This window comes from Acanthochromis polyacanthus, chromosome 7 (genome assembly GCF_021347895.1).
Source record: "Acanthochromis polyacanthus isolate Apoly-LR-REF ecotype Palm Island chromosome 7, KAUST_Apoly_ChrSc, whole genome shotgun sequence".
Taxonomy (NCBI): domain Eukaryota; kingdom Metazoa; phylum Chordata; class Actinopteri; family Pomacentridae; genus Acanthochromis; species Acanthochromis polyacanthus.
In genome coordinates this window covers 24,832,346-24,855,894 of record NC_067119.1, presented here as the reverse complement: position 1 = coordinate 24,855,894, position 23,549 = coordinate 24,832,346, and the positions used below count along the sequence as shown (strand labels likewise).

At 40.5% G+C, this 23,549-nt stretch overlaps 1 protein-coding gene across 4 annotated transcripts in view; it reads left to right on the top strand.

Moving 5' to 3' along the window:
* The first annotated feature begins 3,130 nt into the window (after window positions 1-3,130).
* trpm3 (transient receptor potential cation channel, subfamily M, member 3) overlaps window positions 3,131-23,549 on the top strand; it is a 147,409-nt gene continuing 126,990 nt past the window's right edge. For all 4 annotated transcript variants that reach the window (XM_051950770.1, XM_051950767.1, XM_051950768.1 and 1 more), the window contains exon 1: window positions 3,131-3,712. In XM_051950770.1, coding sequence (XP_051806730.1) covers window positions 3,509-3,712 — 204 coding nt within the window. In that variant the 5' untranslated portion in view covers window positions 3,131-3,508. The remainder of the gene's footprint in view (window positions 3,713-23,549) is intronic.

The following is a 23,549-nucleotide window of genomic DNA, read 5'->3' as shown; positions in this document are numbered from 1 at the left end:
CCGTGGCGAATCCAACGCTATATTTTGCATGACATCGTTCCTAAACATAACCCTAACCATAACCATAACCATAACCTAACCATAAGCCGGTGGTACACTTACCAATTTGCATAGGAATTTCAAGAATGTCCGGCGGCCGGCGGCCGCAAACGCAATCACACAAGCAGTATACGCCGATGGACAGCTTAGATCGTCATGAATCCGCCGGTATAAACCACTTTCAGATGTGATTACCACAGCGAAAAACATTTCGTGGTGAGCGGCACGAAAAACATGACGAAATCGTGTTGGTGCGCACGAAACCGAAACTAAAACTTACGTGACAGTTTCACGAATCCCCGTGAGACCGTGTTGTGTGCATGCGTGGGTTCCCTCCGGGTACTCCAGCTTCCTCCCACACTCCAAAAATATGCTGAGGTTAATTGATGACTCTAAATTGCCCGTAGGTGTGAATGTGAGTGTGATTGTGTGTCTGTATATGTAGCCCTGCGACAGAATGGTAACCTGTCCAGGGTGTCCCCTGCCTTCGCCCGAGTCAGCTGGGATAGGCTCCAGCACCCCCCGCGACCCTAGTGAGGATAAAGGGGTGTATAGAGAATGGATGGATTAAGTAGAAATATCTTTATTTTTCAACATTTGAAAAAAAATGATTCTAAAGAGCTGCTATGAATAAAGCATGGTGAGCCTGAAGTGCTGGTTCAGATCGAGGAACTACTAAAGAATTCTGGTCTGATGACAAGTAATGTGAGACATAAGTGTGCAAAAGTCTCGGAAAAAAAGTGGTGCTAGGATATTCAAGCATCTTATAAATATGGAATGTAGTTTTATAGTTCATCCTAAACAGTTAGCCAATGTAAAGCAACAAGAATATGTGAAATATGCTGCAGTTGATGTGTACAAGTCAGAAGCCTGGCTGCATTATGGGACACTGGGACAATGGGACATTAGTGTCTCTCCCATTTGGACAAATAGGGGAATTGCAATAGTTCAGCCTAGAAGTAACAAACACAATAATGACTTAATCAACGCTGTTACAGGAAAGGAATCGTTTGATTTCAGTTCAAACTCTCGGTTAAAAACTGGCGGCTTTGCTCATTTGAGCTGCAAGTCTAATTTAAAAATAGAACCAAAAATAACACCAAGGCTTTTTACATAAGGATAACATAGAACCAAGATATGATGAAATACTGCCGAGTGACACTGGCAGGGAGCGAGGAGGATTAGGTACAAAGTTGTATTTTCAATCTCATTTTTATTAACATGTTAGTGTAGTTGAAGCATACAGTTTCTCATTGGAGAAACTTTTGCTTGTTGCTTTTTAATGTCAGCTACACTCCACTTTGTCACACTTTACCTTTCACTTATAAACCAGCCAATATTGATTGAACCACCACCTTTCTGAGATATTGTTGAGGCATATGTCTTACAAATAACTTGCTTTAATAATTAAAATTTTCCGATAGAGCAGCATCTGTGGTTATTTTAGTGTCTCCAAGTATTGTGATTATTTTCTCAGTTTAAAGATTATTTTCTCTCTGAAATGTCATGAAATAGAGCTAACACAATCATTATTTCCCACCAACTGGGTGAAAACAGATACTTTGTATGCAATTATATAAAACAGTAAATTATAACAGTTGGAGATGCTGGAACCAGTGAATGTTTGGCATTTTTGCTCAAATGCCGTTTTGTTTTCTATTCACTGGCAAATTGACAAATTGCTATAGTCTCCCATTGGCTTTGTGTTGTGTGGTAAGACTGTATATAGCGGCGGATCATGCTCAGACTCTGTAATTGCTGTTCTTGATTCTTCAGCATTCTACCACCGTATTTTGCACTTTGTCACTTCCATTTAGCTCTTCTGATCAAATACGTCATAGCAAAATAGGAATTATGTGGCCGTCAGTTATTTAAAACATCGATGTGGGCTGACTTCAGTGTCCCTGTGGTGTCATTCTGTGTCTGATCAGAACTCGTGATTGTGTGTTTTTGCTCCCACTGTCTCTCCTGTCTCCCTCCTTGTTCCCTCTTCCTACACTCACCCTTTAGGGGATCTCTGTCTTGCTTTTTCACTTTCTCAATCTCTCACTTTCTCTTACTCTGTCTCTCTCACACACACACATACATGGACACACACATATAAGCACACACTATAGCGTACTCCCAGGTGGTGAGTGGTTGCTGGGAGAGCCGACAACAATATCCCTGGTGTTCGGACACTGTCACCTCTCCTTACTTTGTCTCCCTGTCTCCATCTCTTTATCTCACTTGCTCCCTCCCTCACCGTATCTCCCTCGTCTTGTTTTCCCAGAATATTTTAGTATTCTTCTTTGGCCATAATTCAGTTAGAAGCAATTTCGGCTTCTACATCATTGTAACACAACAGCTGTTTTTTTTTGTGTGTGTCTCTCTCTCTCTCTTTTTTTTTTACTGCACCTGAAGAAATTACTTCCCTTCTGTCAGCTCCAAAGCATAGCATGTTTTTTTGTAATATCTCAACTGACACTTTTATTTGGCGCAATTTTTTTACTCTTCAGTTGCAGCAGAGAAACTGATTCTCAGGTGGCTTAACTTAAGAACTGTAGAGCATGGACATAAAGTGTGTAAGGAAGATGAAGAGGGACAGAAAAGAAGGTGAGAGTGAGGGAAGCTCCAAGAGTAAGAGGAGGAGGAGAGGGTTTAGTAGTATGGCTATTCAAAGCACAGTGAGAGTGACTTACTGAACAGGGTGTCTGTTTCTATGCCTCTCAGTCAGCTTAAAGCAGCTCTGCACTCTTCTCAACAGAAACCCTGCACTCCAGAGACTCCTGCTTTTCTCTACGTTTTTCTTGTCTGGTAGCCTTGTCTTTTTTCCTCTCTCTACCTGTCTCGCTGTCTTTTGCTCTTTTTCCCTGTTCCTCCTCTCCCCACATCTCCTTCTTGTTACTATTTCGCCTCTTTCTTGAAGCCCCTTTTCACCCAGACCTGAATATCTCCAACCCCCCTCCATCACCCCCTCTCATTCTCTCCCTCCCTCTCTCTTTCTCTTGCCTTGTTTCCCCTATTTCTCTCTCTCTCTCCCTCTCTCTCTCCCTCTCTCTCTGTGTCTCTCTCACTGCGAGGAGGGAAAAAAGCATCAACGGCTGAGCCACAGTAACGGCACATGCAACAGGGTGCAGGCAGCACCTTCTGCTTCGCCACCTTCCTCTCTGACTCTCATTCCTCCCAGAGGAAGGCTACAGGGAAGAAAAGAAGAGTGCAGCCGTGCAGGTGAAGATCTGTTTCACAACCCCGTTACATCAACAGATCAGAAGAGGGGGGGAAAGTAAAAGAAAGAGGGAGAAAGGAGCCAGAAATTGCAAATTGCTCAGTCTCTCAAACTAAAAAAGAAGACTCAGAGATTGTTGAGTTGGTAGTTGAGAATGAGGTGAAGATGCCACCTGTGGCTCCAGCTTGATTAAAGAACAGCCTCCTCAACTCAGTGTGGCTGCCCTACTTCACACCTCTTGACTAAAATCTTTTGACACCAATGGCTTCCAAGAAGAAGTGGGCAGAGCGGAGGGAGCTGAGAAGGGAGCGGCCGTTCTCCACCCGGGACGATTCTTCTGTCGCGTCCGGGACGTCTGGGCCGGGACGTTCCACCACGAGGGGGCGTTTCTCCGAGTCGTGGAAGAGGCTCAGCTCCAGAGGGGGGTCCACCAAGAGGGGGGTGCTCAACTCTCAGCAGCCACCGGTAAGATGTTTGGAGGATACACAGGCCCCCTCTACTTGTTCCCTCAAAGATTAATCAATGACCTGGGTGCTAGGAGGGAAATGGAACAGGAAAGGCTGCTGTCAAGTTAGCACCTTGCCTGGGAGGGAGTTAAGCATCTGTGAGGGATTAGGGAGTAAATGGGGTGGAGGAATTTGAAAGACTAACTTGTTGGTTCATTTACCATGACTTATCCTCGGTAGATTAGTTTTTCTGTGTTTCCTCTTGGTAAACTTCTAGCATCACCATGTAGAATGTTGTTGTTTTAATCATTGTGCAGTTGTTTGTAGCTTTGCATAATGTTAGATTTCATCAGCTGTTACCTTAGAAACAAGGAACTGCAATCAGAGCAATATGTAATTTCTTTTTATATTTTACTTTTCCCCCACATATTCTGTAATGTAAACTTAATTTCGCTAACAAATTTAGCCAATTTACGCTTCAAACTGCTACATGTCCGACAATGTTCAACAATCGATGCTAGTTTTCTGCAGGACAGCCACAACACATTATCTAAAGGCTGTTGGTGATTATGGTGTCTGTACTTCCTGTACATAACGAGCAAAATGACCAAAGAGCCAGTCTGTAAAAACCCTCAGCACCCAGTGGAAATTAAATGGGGAAAAAAGAAAAAGAAGACACAACTGTAGAATGCAAGAATGACTCAACCAATGAAATAACCTACCTGGTGATGAGGTGACTCTGAGAAATGTGCCATTTTCAAGTCTGACATCTTTTGAAATGCAACTGTCAGTTCCATTTCTTTATAATACAGTGTATAATGAGCATTGTTCATGTTTGCATCTTCTTTCACAGTTGTGAATCAGGTAGAATTAGATGATGGCTACCATTAACAAGACTGATAACTTTCTGGAGGATAAATGTGGCCAAATAAACATTAAATAAAGCAACATGGCCTGAATGTCAGAACAAATTGCAGCACCAGAATTGTGGTGCTGTAGTTCTGTAGAAGGCTGAAAAAAAAGCTGAAAGATTGGAGGAAAAACACTGCACGCGCAAAACTTGTGAAAATACATTTGAGGATGCAGCATTGTTCCTAGTATTTGTTAAATTACATTTCAAATGTTCTGTCTAGCTGCGCTGGACATTGAGAGAATAGTGAAAGAAGAGCCTCTGATTGCTTTGAAAACTGTTTGCACACATACACTCAGACTCAGTCTTGATGTTTCTTACTCTTTTTGTTATTTCACTCCATTTCCCACCTTTTTTTTCTCTCTCCTGCACCTGCTTCAAAGCGCCAGGGTCCTTGTATACGCTGTCTTTTGGCAGCATGTGTCAAGCTGGTGGGAAATTGTCTGTATAGCTGCTGCAGCTACGATGAAACTCGCCTGGATTTGGATGGATCTGGGGTCCCATCGCCTCTATTTTTGAAATGTAGAACTTCACTGATGTTTATGGATCAAGGTCAGAATAACTAAAGCTGTCTGCAAGCTGGTGCTCATGGACCATCACACTTAGCCAATCTGTAGTGCGGTATTTGGCAGCAGCATCTGAGCTGGGAGATGTGTGGGAGACAGAGACATGCGCGGACGGAGATACAAGATCCATTTCTGGTTTTTTAGTTGTGCCCCAGTAACCAGTGCTGTTTTATATTGTGCACATATTCAGATATAAAAATCCCAAAGGAAGTTTCCTTTTTAGCAATGTATACTCTCAGGTCGTCGCTACCAGTCAGTTTTGTTTACTGTGTAAATATAAATGTATGTGGATGTCTAAAACAAAAATAGTATATTATCTAACAGAACAAATATGTGTTCTCCTGTCTGTCTCTTGATGTGTTTGTATCTGTGTGTGTGCAAAGAGAAGCTAAGGTTGCTCCTCTGGGATTTGTGTTGCTTGGATATGAATCACAATGTTATACTAGTGCAACACCGCTGCTCGTCTCAAATCATTAGACACTTTGAATCATTAGTCCTCTCTAATGTACAGGTGTGTTTTTATTTGTCGGTGTGTGTGCGACTGAGGGCACCAGCGATCCTGTGTGTGACTGACTGAAAGTGAGAAGGAGAAAGTTTAGAGAGAGATAGAGAATTACTCAACAGGCACTTTGAGAATCCACTACGCAGTGATAGTGGCGAAGGAGAAAAGACGAGGAGAATTTGAGGCCGAGGCAGATAGCGAGAATGAGCTAAAAGAGCTTTAAGACGATTCACTGAATCACTGTAGATTTAAATGTGTCTCTTTAAAGTCCATTGTGGAAATCTGTATGTTTCTGCAGGGCTGGAAATCTATGCCTCACAAAGACCTGTTTGCATCAGTTAAGTCTGAAACAAGCAAAAAGCAAACAAAGAAAGGAGACATTGATGTTTGTGTCTAGTCATTCAAAATTGATTATTGTTTTCATAAAAGTTTTATAGTTCAGAAGTTATTTTCATGCTTGTGAACATGCCCATTTTGTGTGTGTTTTTTTTTTTAACATGCTGGGAATCATATTATCAGCAAAATGAGGAGTAAACACCATGGCTTAGCATTTACACCTTGAACCTGCAGTGGACTGATGACTGTCTCAAAAAGAGAAATTCAGTCTTCTGAGGTTTCAGATATTACCAAACCTAAGGAATCAACTTGTGAGGCGGGGCTTTTGGTATCATTGCACTTCTTTAGAATTGGTATCCAGTTAAAACATGTAGAGCTTAATTATTCCAATGTTGCTGCTTGCCATTGGGTAATGTAGAGCAGTTTAGTAGAAGGTGAGCTGGTGTGCTCGAGCAGCAGCGATCAGGGACTCTAGAAGATGACAGTGTAGATAAAGCAACCGTTTTTAAGCCATTTAAAGCAGAAATGAATTATTTATTGGAAAAAATATATAAATATGTAACTTTATTTCACAGATATGTGTTTTTAGGGGTTAAATGAATGACCAGAGAGGGAAAAAGCGTCTGCCTACAGAGCTGCAAGATATGTTGTTTGGTCACAGCGCAGAACAGGTGAAACCAAACAATTATTGTTCAGCTGCAAGAGCTCTCAGTGATGCAGTACCTGTAAAATCAGAGCACAGAACAGAGTGCAGTTGCTAGTTCATAGTACGGATTATGCCTGTGCTTCTCCTGGTATGACATGTTGACATGTCTAAGAGCAGTAATGCGTATTCATGGAGATACTGGATGCTGGTGATTCAATACTATTCAAATGCAATACTGTAGCTGGAGAAGCAGGGCTAAATATGTCATATTTGCACTAGTATGTTACTAAGTTGTGTTTTTTGTCATTTTTTCTTTCTTTTCATTTTCGTTTTTAATTCTTATATTACTTGCATTACATTTGTCTATATATTTATCCCCATTTCTTCATTTATGCTACTTATCTCTTTTTTTTTTTTAACTGCCTGCTCTACATTTCTTTTTTTAATTGACCCCTGGGGACAAATAAAGTTTACTGAATCTGAATGAAGATGTTGCTCATTGAACATTAATGTTGGTGTGAGTCGCCTTGGGTTTAGCGCTCATGCAGACAAGCCTAAAGCAACTGGCACTTTCTAAAATGAATCTCATGTTTGGTGACACCACCAACATTCTTGTTTGGACAAGTGTTGCACTCTTTTGGTGACATTTCCCCAGCTGTTTTCGTGTTATCCAAATTCTTACAAACCTTGAACTTCAGTCTGCCTGATTTCCTTTGGTTTGGAATCGGATGTTTTTTCTGTGCTGGATTTGCTTTGAATGGCTCAAGGCAAGTATTGTAAGCAACTGAAATACACTGAAATCACACAAGCCAAGACTTGGGAAAAGCAAAGCTGTTGCTTCATATTTTTGATGAATTTCACAACAACTTAGGTTTAAAAATGTGGTTCTGAATCAATATAGCCATCCACCTAAGTGTATTTATTTTGCAATGTTTGTTACGGTGTACCAATGTAAGATGCTTTCCTCTTCCTAGACCCTCACTTCTTTGTATGGGTAAGAGAGTCTGTAGAGATTGTGTGATAAAGTGTGTGTCTCACTTTGTGTCAGTTTGAATCGTTCTTTATTGCCATGTGAATGCCCTGCAGTTCATCAAGCCATCTGTGGATAACAGGGGCCTTCTGCTCAGTACAGCTAGAAAAATCCCCTGTCCTTTTAAAATGGACTGGAGAAATGTTTTTCAGGTTCAAATTGCATGTGTGCTGTCTGTTTATGTGGGTTTTGTGGGCTTGACAGTGTAAATGTTTTAATATGTGAACCAGTATGTCAGGAGGACTCTCCCTTAGAGAATGAGGCAATTTGAGATGGGATGGTGGTGTTAAAGCCTTGCAGCTCACACCATCACTCTGATGCTTCGGTTGTAATGAGCCTCATCTCATGTCACAGTGGGACCACAATGGTCTTGAAAACAAACATTTCTTCCCCTTGTGATCACCCCTGGTGAGGGAGTGTGCTATCAAAAGCTCCTATAACCCAGTTGTCTCCTTTTCTAAAAGGTCTTCTGTTGCTCTGATTACACCCATGGCCTCTCACTATGTGTTTTCGAGATACCTTTCATGTTAGAAAAAAGGAAAAAACAACTAATTAAAAGTTACACCAGACAGCATACACCCTTTCAAAAACGGTAAGGCTGCAAATTTGGTCACAGCAGGAGGCTGTTTTCAGTGAAAAAAATTCTGTGTTTCCATGGTTTTCAAAGAGAACTTCCAGCAAGCAGAGGGTAGTGGTAGTGCTCACTAAATAACTACTAATGATAGTAATAGTTACAGTTTAATTCATTTAATTGGAATTCTTTCATTTCTGATTAGAGTTTGAATTCATTCTTGACAGGATTTCTAACAGTGTTCTTTATACTAAAGATTCTTTAAGATTAATTCCTGGACCTTTTTATTTCATTAACATTACTTTATACAGGGTGTCAATAAAACCTGGACTCCTAGGAAATGTCATCAATTGTATGTTTTTTGCCTCCACAAATTAAATATGGCTTTGAAAGATTAAATTAATCTGCTATCTTTTGATATATCCATCCTTCACTCTCACTCTCTCCGTATTCGTACTTGTTGATCATACGTCAGTCCGTTAAATGAGTTGTATTTGGTAATTCTTGTTGATTCGTGAAGCGATGCTGCTGTTCCTTTCCAGTTTTTCTTGATTTTGTTAACTATTATGCTGACCAACCTGCTGCTAGTATTTCCGGATCTGCCTATGCAGGTATTTTACAGCTATTGTCGATACAACCAATTGCAAAGAGCAGTAAGTTTAAATTTTTTGCTCGTCTGATGATTGGAGTGCAAACAAGCAATGCTGACTTTTTCTCTCAGCTGACTTCACTTTTGTTTGCCATTTATTGCAGAGTAACTACAGATGTAATAGACATATTACACTGAAACATGTACAGGGGTGCTTTAGAATATATATATTTTCTACACATTCTGGCCTTTCGTCCACATGCAGATGACTTAAAACAGACCTTTCTGAAAACTCCTTTTGCAGGAAGGAAATTTTGGCTTATGATAGTATAGTATGCGCCATTACAAACACGGTCTCACGGGGATTCGTGAAACTGTCGCGTCAGTTTTTGTTTCGGTTTCGTGCGCACCAACACGATGTCGTCATGTTTTTCGTGCCGCTCACCACGAGCGAAACCCGCTGTGGTAATCACATCTGAAAGTGGTTTATACCGGCGGTTTCCTGACGATCTAAGCTGTCCATCGGCGTTTGCGGCCGCCGGACATTCTTTAAATTCCTATGCAAATTCGGCGGATTCATGACGATTTAAGCTGTCCATCGGCGTTTGCGGCCGCCGCGGCCGCCGCCATTGCGGCCGCCGGACATCCGGCCGCTGCAGCGGCCGGATCACATCTGAAAGTGGTTTATACCGGCGGATTCATGACGATTTAAGCTGTCCATCGGCGTTTGCTGCGGCCGGATGTCTGGCGACCGCAATGGCGGCCGCAGCGGCGGCCGCAAACGCCGATGGACAGCTTAGATCGTCATGAATCCGCCGGTATAAACCACTTTCAGATGTGATTACCACAGCGGGTTTCGCTCGTGGTGAGCGGCACGAAAAACATGACGACATCGTGTTGGTGCGCACGAAACCGAAACACAAACTGACGTGACAGTTTCACGAATCCCCGTGAGACCGGGCTGGCCATTATCACATTTGTTTACATGACTTGATTTTGTGTGGCCAAAATAGTCCTGGTTCTAACCTCACAGGACTTTTTACATGTTCACACATTAATGTACAATTTCTCTTTCACTATATTGATGAAGAAATTGTCAGATTCAGTCCATACGAAATAATTTCTCTATTTGTTCCCTTCCTCTAGATGTCATTGTTGGTTGCCATCTGGAACCATTTTTGCATTTTTTTCAGGCTTCTGATTCGCCAACATTGCTTTAGAGGTAGTGTAACTTTGCTGTTTGTTCTTTTGCCGTACTGCTGACAGTGCTTCAACTATACCTTCGTGTAGATGAAGATTTAGCATTTCTTTTTGTGTTTTTGAGAACAAAGAAAAAAAATCTCCATTTGAAAAAATACTCATGTTGACTAAGCCTAAATATTGAAGAACTTCTTCAAATATATATATTTTTTCTTAGTTATTGACTGGAGGTATTTTCATGCTTATATACTGATTTTATTTGGTTTTAAATCAAAAATCACCTGAACCACAAACCAGACGTTTATAATAATAAGTAATTAACAAGTGCACTCAGCTCTACTGATTTTGCACTACATCATTACATGAAAAACAGCAGATTCAGTTTCGTTGAAAATTCAATTTGTTCTTTTTTTGGATCTTCCGCTCCTAAGGGAAACAAAATTGAAAATGTGTGAATGCTTGTGTTGAATTCTCATTATAATGAGCCCGAGTGTGATTTTACTTCATGTGGCAGAGGTTAGAAAGAGCCAAAGAGTCGGTTTCTATGGAAACGGTGCATGCTTCACCAAGTTGTTTTAGATGAATGCTTTTAGAACAAAGATCAGAGGCTCACACACCTTAAAGTGTTTCTGTCAGTTAAAGTAGGTAATCTGGCATTTGCTCTTTTCTGCTTGGTAGCACACACAGGAAAATGATTACTTTTAACATATTTTAGTTCCGAAAAACTTCAAGATATTGTTAGATCAGCTACATTTTGTTGGAATTGTGGCAGTTCTTTCAGCTGAAGACAGACATCTAACAGCTGAGCAATTAGTCATGTCTGACAACACAGAACAACATCACCAACCACTAAAAAGTCAAGCACAACAAAATGCAACCGACTTTCTTATTACAAGGATTATATTAACAGAGCGGAATTTAAAGCTTTGCTGGCTGATCAGAAACAACAACTGCAAAGCTCAAATTAATGCTGTTTGATCACAGCAGCAACACATATTTACAGAATGGGAATTAAGTTTTACATTATAATGTTAGTATTTATTAGTATGTTCACACAAGCAAGAGATTTACCTCTTTGTTTCAGTAGTTACACATATCATGCAGAGCTGAAAACAAACATACAAATTGTGCACAACTGTACAGCCTCTGATGTAGCCAGTCATTGATGGGTACGGAGCGTAGTGGCAACAGCCCGCTGTCCCTGAGGAAACCAGTTCTGACTGTATGAGTGCTGAACTGAGGCTTCCCCATCCTGTACAGCTTTCTTTCTGTCAAGAATTTTTTGATTTATTGACATACGAAATCAGGCAGTACCTGGCAGTCCTTGGACAGTTGCAGCATATAATGTTATTTCATTTTCACTGCTTTGTTGACCAATCTGATTGTATGCAGCATTTCTGGTGGACCAATATGATTTTAAACAGACTGTAGATGGTGTGTGGACAGGAGCACGAGTGGCCTAGGGCTTTATTTTTAGTGATGAAGATACAGATAAGAAAGAACCTTTCAAACACTTCGGTGGTCCCTGCAGTTAGAGTATTTGCTGGTTTTTGTCATTATCTCAGAATAAGGTGTCTGTTTCTGTTCCTTTTTGAATGTTCAGGTAGCTGCAGTCTGTACTGACAGACAGAGCCAACGCCAGGAACTGAGATAACCACCAGCGTGAACCGTTAAGGAGGAACAAGTGAGACTGTAGCTCAGAAGTAGTAAGAAATGTGAACAGAAACACTAAGCAGAAAACAAATGTTGTAACAGCTGTGAGAGAATCTAAAATGTTGTTGCTCTTATTGGTGAAAGAACTGTTTGACATGTGTGTTTCCCAAGAAATGTTACCCTGTTATACAGGTTTGTAACCTGTCTATGTGCTAAAGTAAATCAATGAAAGAAAGCTTTAAATTGCTTTCTCAAACTATCTTTCTTCTGTACGTTCCTGACAAACCAAGCATATATCAAAGGAGTAAAGTATTAACTGAATCTGTACTTTCAGCTATTGTTATGCAAAATATGCTAAGTCTCTGCTCCAAAGTTTGAAAATGAAGCGTGTCACTGTACCACTGTGCACTGTGCAGAGATTTCTAGGTCTTTGGCAGCGTGCAGATTGTGGCAGTGTGATTCCTGTGCAAAGACACTATGGCATGAAGATGAATTACAGGCCCACAGGGCTGCCCTCACTGCCTAAATGATGTTGAAAGACTCATTTGGTAAAGGTATGTCTCTGGCCTGTAGCTTTATTTTTTTGCTGCTCACAGGTGTTGATGCAAAGTAGCTAGTTTCACATTTGTGAATCTTAGAGCTGCCTTACTTGTGCATTTAGGCCCTTTGCCATGGCCCTTTGTTTTCCAAAATGCACAGTTTGTGTTGCTTTGCTGGTACAGAGCTTGGAGTGCCGCCTTGTGGCTCATGCTGTAAAAGACTAAAAATAAAGGCACCATTGAGCACAACAAATGTTTTGTTGAATATAAATATGAAATTGTGTGAGATGGCAGCTTTGTTAGATACTGAGACTCACAATAGCTGAGTTTACCAACATATGTGGGCAATGTGTCTAGCCACTGCAAGGTAATGCTAAATCCAAAGTGTGAAGTAGGATGCAGAGTACAGATGGTCCAATGAAGACATTTGTATTTTATTGAAAGCTACTAATGCTATTATTATCTCAGTAAAACTTTGTGTTGTTTCTGTTCGAGTTTTTGGGTCTTTTAACAAGCTCGTTATTTTTGGCTGTATAACCTTTCCTTTGTGAGCCCCAGGCCCGGTAGCAACATTCTTAATTTCACTGTGGTAGAATATTTGATAATTAAAATCCTATTATTGTTCAGCATAGTATCAGACTGAGTGCTGGCAGATATCCAATGTTAAAGCAGGATTTTACCCACATACACAAGCTTTTGGTGCCCTTCTGAGAGGTTTTAGCGAGAACCAAAATAATAATAAGTGTTAAGGGCCTCATTTGCTCAAGCATAATAGACATTTTTCTAAAAAATGAAATAGTCAAAAATAACTGTCAAATAAGGTAATATAGACTCATTGCCTTTACTGTACCCAGAGTAATCATGTTTATTGTTTTGACTAGTTGCCCTCAAAAGACACATTCTGAACCAAAAAAAAAAACAACTGAAAAGTTGCAAATATTCTTGCATCTGTAACACCGTCCTCTGCAGCTGTAAGTTACAACTACTGTAATAATTATACAACAGCACATGTTTTAGTATGTTATTTCTAAATACTGCTTTTATCATAAGGCGTCCTTTTCACTACCAGGGTCAACAGTGTGGGTGAACATGGATCACAGGATCTATGGACTGTTTGTAAACCACTGTCCTCTTGTAGTGTGCTGGTGTTTGCCCTTCATGTTGGGATGCGTGGGGAGGCTGGTGCAGGTTTTGTGTCCGCTGACATCTGCTCTTGGCCAGTCACTCTAAAGCTCAACCTCTCCGCAGTGCAGGAGCTTCACTAGTCGCCCTCCTTGCACCTCCGGATTTTACTCGCTTTTTATTTTATATGTATGTACATGAGATCATTCCTTTTTCCTTATATTTCACATTTTTATGCTTGTATTTTTTAAAGCAGGTAAAGATAAACCCTTTTCCCCCTGACCTTTATTGACCTTTATTAGATAAACTGAAATAAAATATTTTATCATGATTGATTATATTGCAGAGCCCTATTTCGAACCCTGCTTGTGATGAAATGTTACATTACAGCGCTATCATCACAAATAGAAAAATCAACAGAAAATGTATATTAATAGTAGACAGGTGTTCTAAAAATAGTTCAATTAGCATTCCAAGCCTTTTTACAGCTGTTTTGGTAAACATGCCATTAATGGCTGAATTGTCATCGCTTTAGTATTTTTAATGGTAAACAAAATGAAAAATCCACAAAGCACCATCCTGACATAAGCAAAGGAAGACTACGACTGATGCAGAGCGCACTCATATATAGTGAAAGTAACTGCTGATGCGGTTTTACATGATCACATACAATTTTAATGTTATCTAATGAAATCTATGAGAACTATGTCCATAAACTTGGGGTATTTGGACAATTATCACAGTTTTTAAGGGATGTTGCACTTTGTTGGAACGCTGGTGAATATCTAAAAGTAATTAAATAGAAATGAAATTGCTCTGAGAAGATGGAATTGAGAGAGTCACCTGGAAAAGACTAGTGGGTTGCAGACAAATGAGACAGATGTGGGGAAATGTGAACACATCAGTCCTCACACTGCCCTGGAGTCAAAGATAAGCCAGGAATACCAAGTCCTCACTTTGTACCTGGTCTCTCTCTGTCGTGCCACACCTGAGACTTTATTTTGACCACTTTCTGTTAGATCCTGGTGGGGCTGAGTCATGACATACCTGATGCTGGGCTGCTGGTATGCCAGCACAGCTAAGACTTCAACATTTTAATCTGCTTAACACACGTTTCAGTGGCAGGCCGGTAGTACAAATAAGCGGGTTATCTGATGGCAGTGATTGTGTGAGTGTGTGTGAGAGGAGGGTGTTGACTGACATCCGTAGCAACAGTAGCTTGGAAACAACCCGGAGTATCATGTCGAGTTTGTTTAAGCAGAGAACACGGTGGGAGGTGTTAATGTAGCGGTAGAACGTGCTGAGAAGACAAAGCATCTTTTGGGAGGTTGAAAGCAATTCATTTGTATGTGATTGCATTAATGTCCATATGGGACAGCGTGAGTGTGATACGGAGGAAGCTTGATAGAGTGATTTTTAGACATCTAAGGGTGTTGGGTACCATTGAAAGTGATTCATTTGACCTTTTCTTTCTTTTGCTATCACTCTCTTACACACACTGTGGTGTGAGGCTTGACCTTTTTTTTTGTCGAAGCTTAGGAGATCTTTTCCCTAGATACCATTCAGAGGGATGATGTGGATGGTGAACTTTTCGGGCTTGGGAATTGAAATGGCAAAATGAATCGGCCATGAAAAAGGAAAAGTTCGGGAAAAGGACAGCAGGAGGAGTGCCTTTGATAAGGTCGCATGGCATACTTTTGTTGCTGTGGTGATAATTTCTCAGCTTACCTTGCTGTGGAAACTACTACAGCTGACTTTACCGACATTATCTGTGTATGTGGTGCGAGTATACGTGGAGAAGCTGCCAGATGGAAGTCGTATTCTGACCTTATAACGCTCATCACCAGCGCTGCCGTTTGACTCGAGTTGACTCTTTGTGCTTCAGCCTGCCAACTTGCTCCCAACTATTAGTGAGTTTGCCTGTACTGTCTGCCTTTGTCTAGTTAAATGACTAAAAATAGAAAAAATGAGCTGACAAGATTTGGGTAGATGAAATACCACATCCTGCAGCATCAAGAGCTGCTCGTTGCTCTTGCAGTCTTGAAAATGCCACAAAGACAAGAACACTTGCATTGGTGTCAGAAAATATGTGATCATACCTCATCAAAATTCTAGATTTAATTGGGCTTTTATTTATCCCTTCTTCTTTCTCTCAGATACATCTTACTAATCTGCGGACCCATTCATCCCCTCTCTTTTCTCTTCGTAGGACTTTATGAGAGGTATTGCGACAGCTCTGTAATCCTTTCTCTCATTTCCTTAAATGAGCTGTAAAAGAACACTGTGAGAGTCTAATGAATTAACTGAGAAGATCTTTTTCATTATTTCACCATGCTACTGTTCTTAGTTAACCAGTTAATTAAACTCTGGGCTTCTTGCCCTTTAGGCCAGCGCACCATTTCTGAATGGCAGGCATATAACATAGAAGCAAAATCCTCTCACATTTCCATGCAAAGTGCAAAAAATAGTCAAATCTGCTCTACCTGGAGTGCCGGATTATAAACTAGTGGCACCAGGACTTTCTTATCTGCACATGAACATGCACATGTGCTCTACACATAATAAGCAACATGCACATATAAAGGAAACAGTCATGTAGCCTAAATCATCAAAATCACAACATACAATTTACTAAGATTACCTAATTACTAAAATAATTAGATCCTTGTAATTATCATGATATGATCAAAAAAACACATATTCATGCACATGGCATGGTGGTTTGCCAAAGCAATATATAACCTCTTACAAAAGAACATGATTCGAGTTGCTCCCCTTATGGATTTGTCAGATTACCGGCATGGGTCCTGATCAAAGCTTTTTTAAACCCTCCTCTAAGCAGCCTCGCTCTGAATTCCTTCTGCTAATTTATCCTCGCTGAGACAGAGGAGGAGAGGAACAGCACTGGAGAGAGAGAGGCAGTCAGAAATGTTTCAGAGATGCTCAGTCATGCCTCAGCCAACACACTTTTCATTAGACAGCTCACATTAGATTATAGCCTTTTAGTATGCTGAAAGAAATGCTAGTTTTTCATTTCCCTTACTCCTCATAGAAAAACCATTAGCTTTTCCACTGATTTTTGTGCCATGTATTGATTTCAGAAGCCAGACTGAACGATGAGATCTCTGCTGGCCACACAGCGTTTATTTCTCAGTTCTGAACAACATTCTTCAGAGTTACTCCCAGGAATTACTCTGTGTAGATGCTAAACGTTTTCCTTACTGGAAATACATCTATGCAAATCAAACTATGTGCCAGAAGTTCAGCTGGTAAATTCAAACTTTCATCTAACTTAAAGTCAGTGCAGACAGAATTGGGTAAAACACGTCTCGTGATTATAAAACTAAGTTGAGCCTAAAAATCACCAGAGCTTTAAAATTTTCTCACATATTCACCCCCGTCTGTGACAAACAGAGCTGCTTTTCTCAATGTTCCGCTTTCAAAGGTCCCAAATGGTGAAAATTCATTTTTCTTGTGTTTTTACTGTGTCTTGTAAATTATAAAAACTTGGAGGTATAAAGTAAAAGCTGTGAGAATTTGAAGACACTCACTGTTCTCATTCCTGTAGAGCCCATTAAGACAGTTACCCAGCAGCCACTTCAGAGCCATTTCCTGAACAACTAATTCCATAACAGCAAGAAGTCTGACAAATTCACCACACGCATGGATTAAAAACAGCGGCTGTGCTGTGGATCTGGCGATATTTCCATGTCCAATGGTCCCTCAGAGAAGAAGTTCATAGGAAGTCTTGATCTCATGCTTATTCATGTCTGTGTCAACTCCCATGTGGTCAGCTCTTTTGCTCGGCGCTGTCAATCACAGATGCAGAGAGTCTTCTTTCTGAATGGGGCACAGGCAGATGTAGCTCATCTGCATTTAAAGCTAAAGACACTGAAGCAGCCAGTTCAAAACAGAACTAAGTACTGGGGTTATTCAGTCATGGTAAAATGAATCATCTTTGCAGTAATTTGAGCTGAAAGTTGAAAGACACTTTCTGAAAATGTGGGATTTTCATTAATTGGCTGAAAAGGAGCACAGTATGGAACCTTTAAACACAGACGATGTTCTTTTAGACAAGATTTCATATTTTTTTGCACTGATTTATTACCATCTTGTAGATGTACAGTTTAATCATAGTTTGATCCCCTGCTGAGCGAGCACATCGCATCGTATCAATTTAGAAACCAAATAGCCGTCTAAACATTCACCTTCTTTGACTTTTGCTGTGGGATGTAGTGCCCTGAGTTTGCCTGGAGCTTAATGTATTTCTTAGAAGTATATCAGTTTCCTATAATGTCATGTCTTTATTTAAGGAAATCGAAATCTGCCATACCTTCAACACAGTATGCTTACTGGTTTGCTGACATCGATGTTTTGTGGAGCAGATATTAAGTAGAGCACATTCAGACATTATCCAGCATCCTCTGTGTTTACCCCGAGTGATCCACAAACCTAGAATTAGAAAACCCCATAATAGGAAATGCTGCCTCTTTTATGGAAATGCAGATATTTTTTATTTATGTAAATATAGATATCTTTGAATGGAGATCTGTTGATCTGAAACCCGTGTTGCACCCTCCCTTTGAACTGAGGCTTTGAAGCTCCTCTGTCTGATGCCATGAGCTCCGGGCTTTGAGGCTCAGCGTATCCTCATATGTATTTCCTGGTGTAGTGGTGTGTCAATAATGATTGCCATAAAAGCCATTACCAGGGGCCCCGGGGCCACTGGACTGTGAATCGAGCTTTATTACTCCGACCCGCAAGACAGTAATTAGACTCCGTCTATGTTGCTAGGGCAACATGAGGTTCTCAATGGCTAATGCAGAATTTATGTCAGGGGAGTGTGGCATGTTGTGCTGCAGTATTTGTGTGCATATGTCAGTTCTGGAGGCTCATTTCAAAGACAGAGGGACAAAATGGAGAAGGTTGACCTACTAGTTGTGCAATTAACTGTTTCAACTCACTGGCTCCATCCACACAGCTGAGCACTAGGCTTGATTTTTCTATTCAAGCTGGACACATTTTGAAACACTCGCAGGAGCTTTCAGATACAGCTAGCATGAACTAAGCCTATCCAAACTCCTGTGTATCCATCCAGGGGGAAATTATTTTACCAAAATCAGAGAAGCCCTATGGTTTGTGCTTGTATTACAAAAATGAATATTTGCATAGTTAGGATTAATGTAGGCCTTTACTGAAGGTAGATGAGTGCTGAAATATATTAGAATATGTTTTACATGCACCTCTGAAGACCTTTCAGTATGAAAAAGTTCCCCTAAAAGTTACTTAACTTGATCAAAGATTGAATAAATGAATCAAAAGTCTGGTAATACTGAACAGAGTGCCAAAGAAAGGCTTTAGGTTGAAGACGGCAGTCTACTCTGCAGTACTGAGGTGAAAGGAGTGACTGTTCATTATAGTGGTTTGTGACACTGAGCCGTGTCTGCATTGCTCTGTTGACTCAGAAGATTAGATCGGCAAGCACTAAAACTAATCTGGCATTTATAGATTTCTGTGTGTGTGTGTGTGTGTGTGTGTGTGTGTGTGTGTGTGTGTGTGGTGTGTGTGTGTGTGTGTGTGTGTGTGTGTGTGTGTGTGTGTGTGTGTGTGTGTGTGTGTGTGTGTGTGTGTGTGTGTGTGTGTGTGTGTGTACTCTATCTCTCCTTTGAGCACTGGACTGACAGGGACTTGTGAGTTTCAGGTATTACATGATTGGCAATGCACGGATCTACTGTCTAGAGAGAAAATAACAAAATAGAGAGAGAGAAACAGAGAGAGAAACAGTGTCACCCTGAAGACAGAAGGACCCCCAAATTAACTTTTGTATGAAATTACTGTCCAGGTGAATCTCTCTCATCATTGGCTTGAACAAAGGTTTTCTTGTGAATATGCCTTCAAGAAACCGAAACTGTCTTAACAACTAGTGAAGTAACCAAGTTTCAAATGAAGACTGGAAAAAGTAAACTGCTGTGATCAGACACCTCTCGTAGAAAGCAGGGGTTAGGGGTTAGGTAATTTCAAGTTTAATTGTGGGTTTTCAGGGAGGTGGGTATGGTTCACTTCTCCATCCATCCATCCATCCATCCATCCATCCATCCATCCATCCATCCATCCATCCATCCATCCATCCATCCATCCATCCATCCATCCATCCATCCATCCATCCATCCATCCATCCATCCATCCATCCATCCATCCATGCCAGATGTCTGTCTTTCCAGTAATGTGTACAAGTTCCTCTTTGTGAATCCTAAAGTATTCCCAGGCCAGATGAGATACATAATTCCTTCAGTGAATTTTGGACCTACCCTGAGGTCTCCTTCAAGTTTTGTGTGCCTGAAATACCACCAAAAGAAAGCACCTAGAAGGCATCCTTTTCAAATGTTCAAGTCATCTCAACTGCCTCCTTTAGGTGCGAAGTACCACTAAAAACTCCCTCCGGATGTTTAAGCTCAGCTGCCATGCAAAGGAAACTCATTTTGGCTGCTTGTAGCCACAACCTCATTCTGGGATCACACAGCGCTCATGACCACAGGTGAGGGTTGGAACAAAGATTCACTGGTAAATCGAGAGCTTTACCTTCTGACTCAGCTCCCTCTTTACCACAACGATCCAGTTTGACACTTGCTTTGCTGCGTGTGCTAGTCCAATCTTGTGTCAATCTCATGGTCCTCTTTGCTGTCATGTTTAAACAAGGACATAAGCTACTGAAACTCCTCCATAGCTGAGAGGTAGCAATCCTTTGGTTTCCAGGAGAGATACGTGGTCTCAGACTTGGAGGTGCTGACCCTTATCGCATCACATGTAAACACAGCTAGATTCAGAAAACCTGGGTTGACTCAATGACTTGTTAACCTCTACTGTGTGCTAACTTGACATGATTGCACTTGCCAGGCTTAATGAAGCCTAACGACAAAAAGATATCCTGGGTATGTTGAACCTGCTTTGTCTTCCTCAGACAAATACAACAACAAGCAATAAATTAGTTGAACTAATGGTTGAATGTTGTGCAAATGCTCTGCCTTAGGTCTGCTTTATTTCCACTAAGTATTTCGACCTGTGAGTTTCCTCAGAGCAACTTTTGACGCAGTCGATCCTGATATTCAGACAAAGTAGTCCAGCAGTGGGTCGACATATCTGACACAGCTTTCAAGTGGCTGTCTTTCTTCATGGTGACAATTTCATCTCTACTGGCAGTGATGACTCCAACATAGACCAGATAACCTCTGGAGTGCAGCAGGTTTTGGGACAATCTTATTTTTAACCTGAGTCACATCACATGTAGACACTGACTGAATCACAGAAAAAAAAAAAAACTATCTGGTTTGAAGGGACCAGTACGAACACCAACTGAAGTCTCAGAAATCGTTCTTTTCTCTTACATCACAAGAGGAGTTCATATAATCTAATGACCCATTATTGGTAGCGCTCTCCTTTTTAGATTTGTTCTCTCACATAAGAAGTATTGCTTTTCAACTCTAAAGCAATAAATTTACTTTGACTTTTTAGACACAAGTTTTCAATAAACTTTCAAAACTCTTTCATGTCAAAGTGAAAGCAGATAGAAGTCATTTTAAATAAATGTTTGTGTAAGTATTCACCTCCTTTAAAGTGACTTACCTATTCATCACAGATGTACCCAGCTGGTGCTAAAACTCACACAACAAGTGAAATTCAGATCATCTGAGTGTAGTGAGTGTGTCTCAAGTGATTGTAGTATAAAGATACCTATTTCTGGACAGTCCAGTCACTTGGTGAATCACTCCTCTAGACTATAGCTACACCATAACACACACACACACACACACACACAAAAAATACTTCAAGTGACTCTGCGAAAAGGATGTTGAAAAACATCAGTCAGGGGATGGACACGTGAAAATTTTGAAGTCATTGAATGTCCTTTCAAGTAAATTTAAATTCATCATTTGGAAATTATAACAATTTGCATTCACTTTGACATGAAAGAGTGTTTTTGTAAATCTTGACAAAGATGCCAAATTACATTGCACATGATTTAATGTTAAAAACAGTAAAAGGGGAAAAGTTCCAATAGGTCAGAATACTTTCTTAGGGTGCTGAATGATAATGGGCATTGGGTGTCAAATGAGACAATATGCATTGTTTTAGATGTGATCTAAATTGCCCATGTAGATGCTGTTAAACACAAATAGAACACAAGCAATGTCTTTCCCAGCCTGATTTTGGCTGACAGATCCAAATGGAAAACCTAATAAGAAGGTTTGAATCACTTAAGCAGCTTTAATGCATTATGTTAAATGTCAACTTAGTGCAATGATATGCATGGGATGAGTAAACCCCAATGTTTGTCTTAAATGGCTGTGTCCTTTCATTTCTTTGTCTACTTCACCTTCTCTGTTGCCTGCTTTTCTTGATCATTTTTTCAGTTTCCCCTTCATCTTCATTCTTCACCTTCAAGCTTTCCTCTCTAATTCTGTCCTCTCAGTCTGTGTCAGACTCACAGAGAGTGTAACGATGTGCTCTTACCATGTTTCCTGGTCACACTTCCCTGCTTCATCGAACAGAAGATAGAAACACTGAAAACTCTTCCCCAAATGTACTTTTTGAGAAACTTGAAGCTTAACGCCGGATGTGTTAGATCTTGGACACTTTTTTTTTTTTCCTTTTTCATTGATTGATTGTGAGGTCTTCACAGTTGACAGGTTGTTGTTACGTTGTGAGGGGCATTTTCTGTTAAGGTTTGGGTCCACTTGCCACTTTAGAGGGAGGACTCACTGCAAATCAATACAGGGTTATTCTGAGTGATCACCTTTGTCCTATCATGGGGGTGGTTTCTTCTAGGATGACAATACCCCATCCATCAGGCACGAGAGGTCACTGAATGGTTTGACGAACATGAAAATGACAGGAATCATATGATATGGCCTTTACAGTCACCAGATCTCTACTGTAATGAACCCTTGTTGAAGGATTCAAATTTTTCCTTTAGTTTGTCACACATCTGTATATCACATCCCCTCAAAAAACATTATCAGAATCAACTTTATTGTCATTGCACATTTTCATATACAATGAAATTTGATTTCGAACTGCCCTGCCAATGGCAGCATCAGGCTTCGCCATTTTTCGGCTCGCATGACTTGAAGAAAAGGAAAAAAGAAGAGAACATTTGGGTTCGGGATGGCAGAGAGTGAAATGAAAAAAAAGATTCATTAAACAAAATGAAGCCTCCAAGATTGGGAAGATTCAATTTGAGAAGGAACCTGAAAAAAACAAACAAACCCGCAACAGTCAAAGCATGACAGTAGACAAGGTTACTGGGGTAAGCGTGAAGGGTAGTGGGACGGGGAGCTCAGCCCAGTAGTCAGTAGTATATTTATATATAGTGTTAAAAGTGTAAAGTAATTGAGTGCTGTGATTAGTAGCTTTTTACAATACTAATAAAAGCAGTATTCTGTCATTCATTGACTGTCTAAGTATTATACCACATTTGAGAGAGAAGAGAAAAACTGCAGAATAATGTTAATATACTAATATACACTGACAGTCATTAAAAACTTTGAGACCATATTTTTCAACATAATTTTTATTTTGAAGCCCGAAACTGGATTTTCTTCATATGAATCATTTGTTTTGCATATTGGCATACAGAAACAAAAATCTAAAGTTTAAAGAATGATTTCAAAATAAAGAATTTCACAAAGAAAACGGCACCTGCCAAACACAAAGTCACAACAGTCAATACCGAGTATGGCCTCCATTTGCTTCGATGCAGGCAGCAATCTGTCGGCGCATGCTTTGGACCAGGGTTCTGATTGTGGGTTGGGAACAGCCCATACGCCTGGCTACATCACTGTAGCTCAAACCAGCCTCCACCATACCCAGTGCCCGGAGACGTTGTTCATGTGATAGACGCGGCATGATGCTGTTCACTGGACTAAGAATGGTGGCCTTTTTGGGCCTTTATATAGGCCTTCAAAACCCATTCTCAAATTGTGCAGATACTCACTGAGTATTGCTTGGTGTGTATTTGGTTCACTTTTGCAAAGTGACCAACCCATGTGCAATGAATCATGACAAAATGACAACTCATCATTATCTCAACTACCAGGGCACTAGCTCATCAGTAAATCCACAATGAATAATTACAACCCCCCTACAAGTAGAATTCTGCGTACATTTCTATCTCAAAGTTTCTATTGACTGTCAG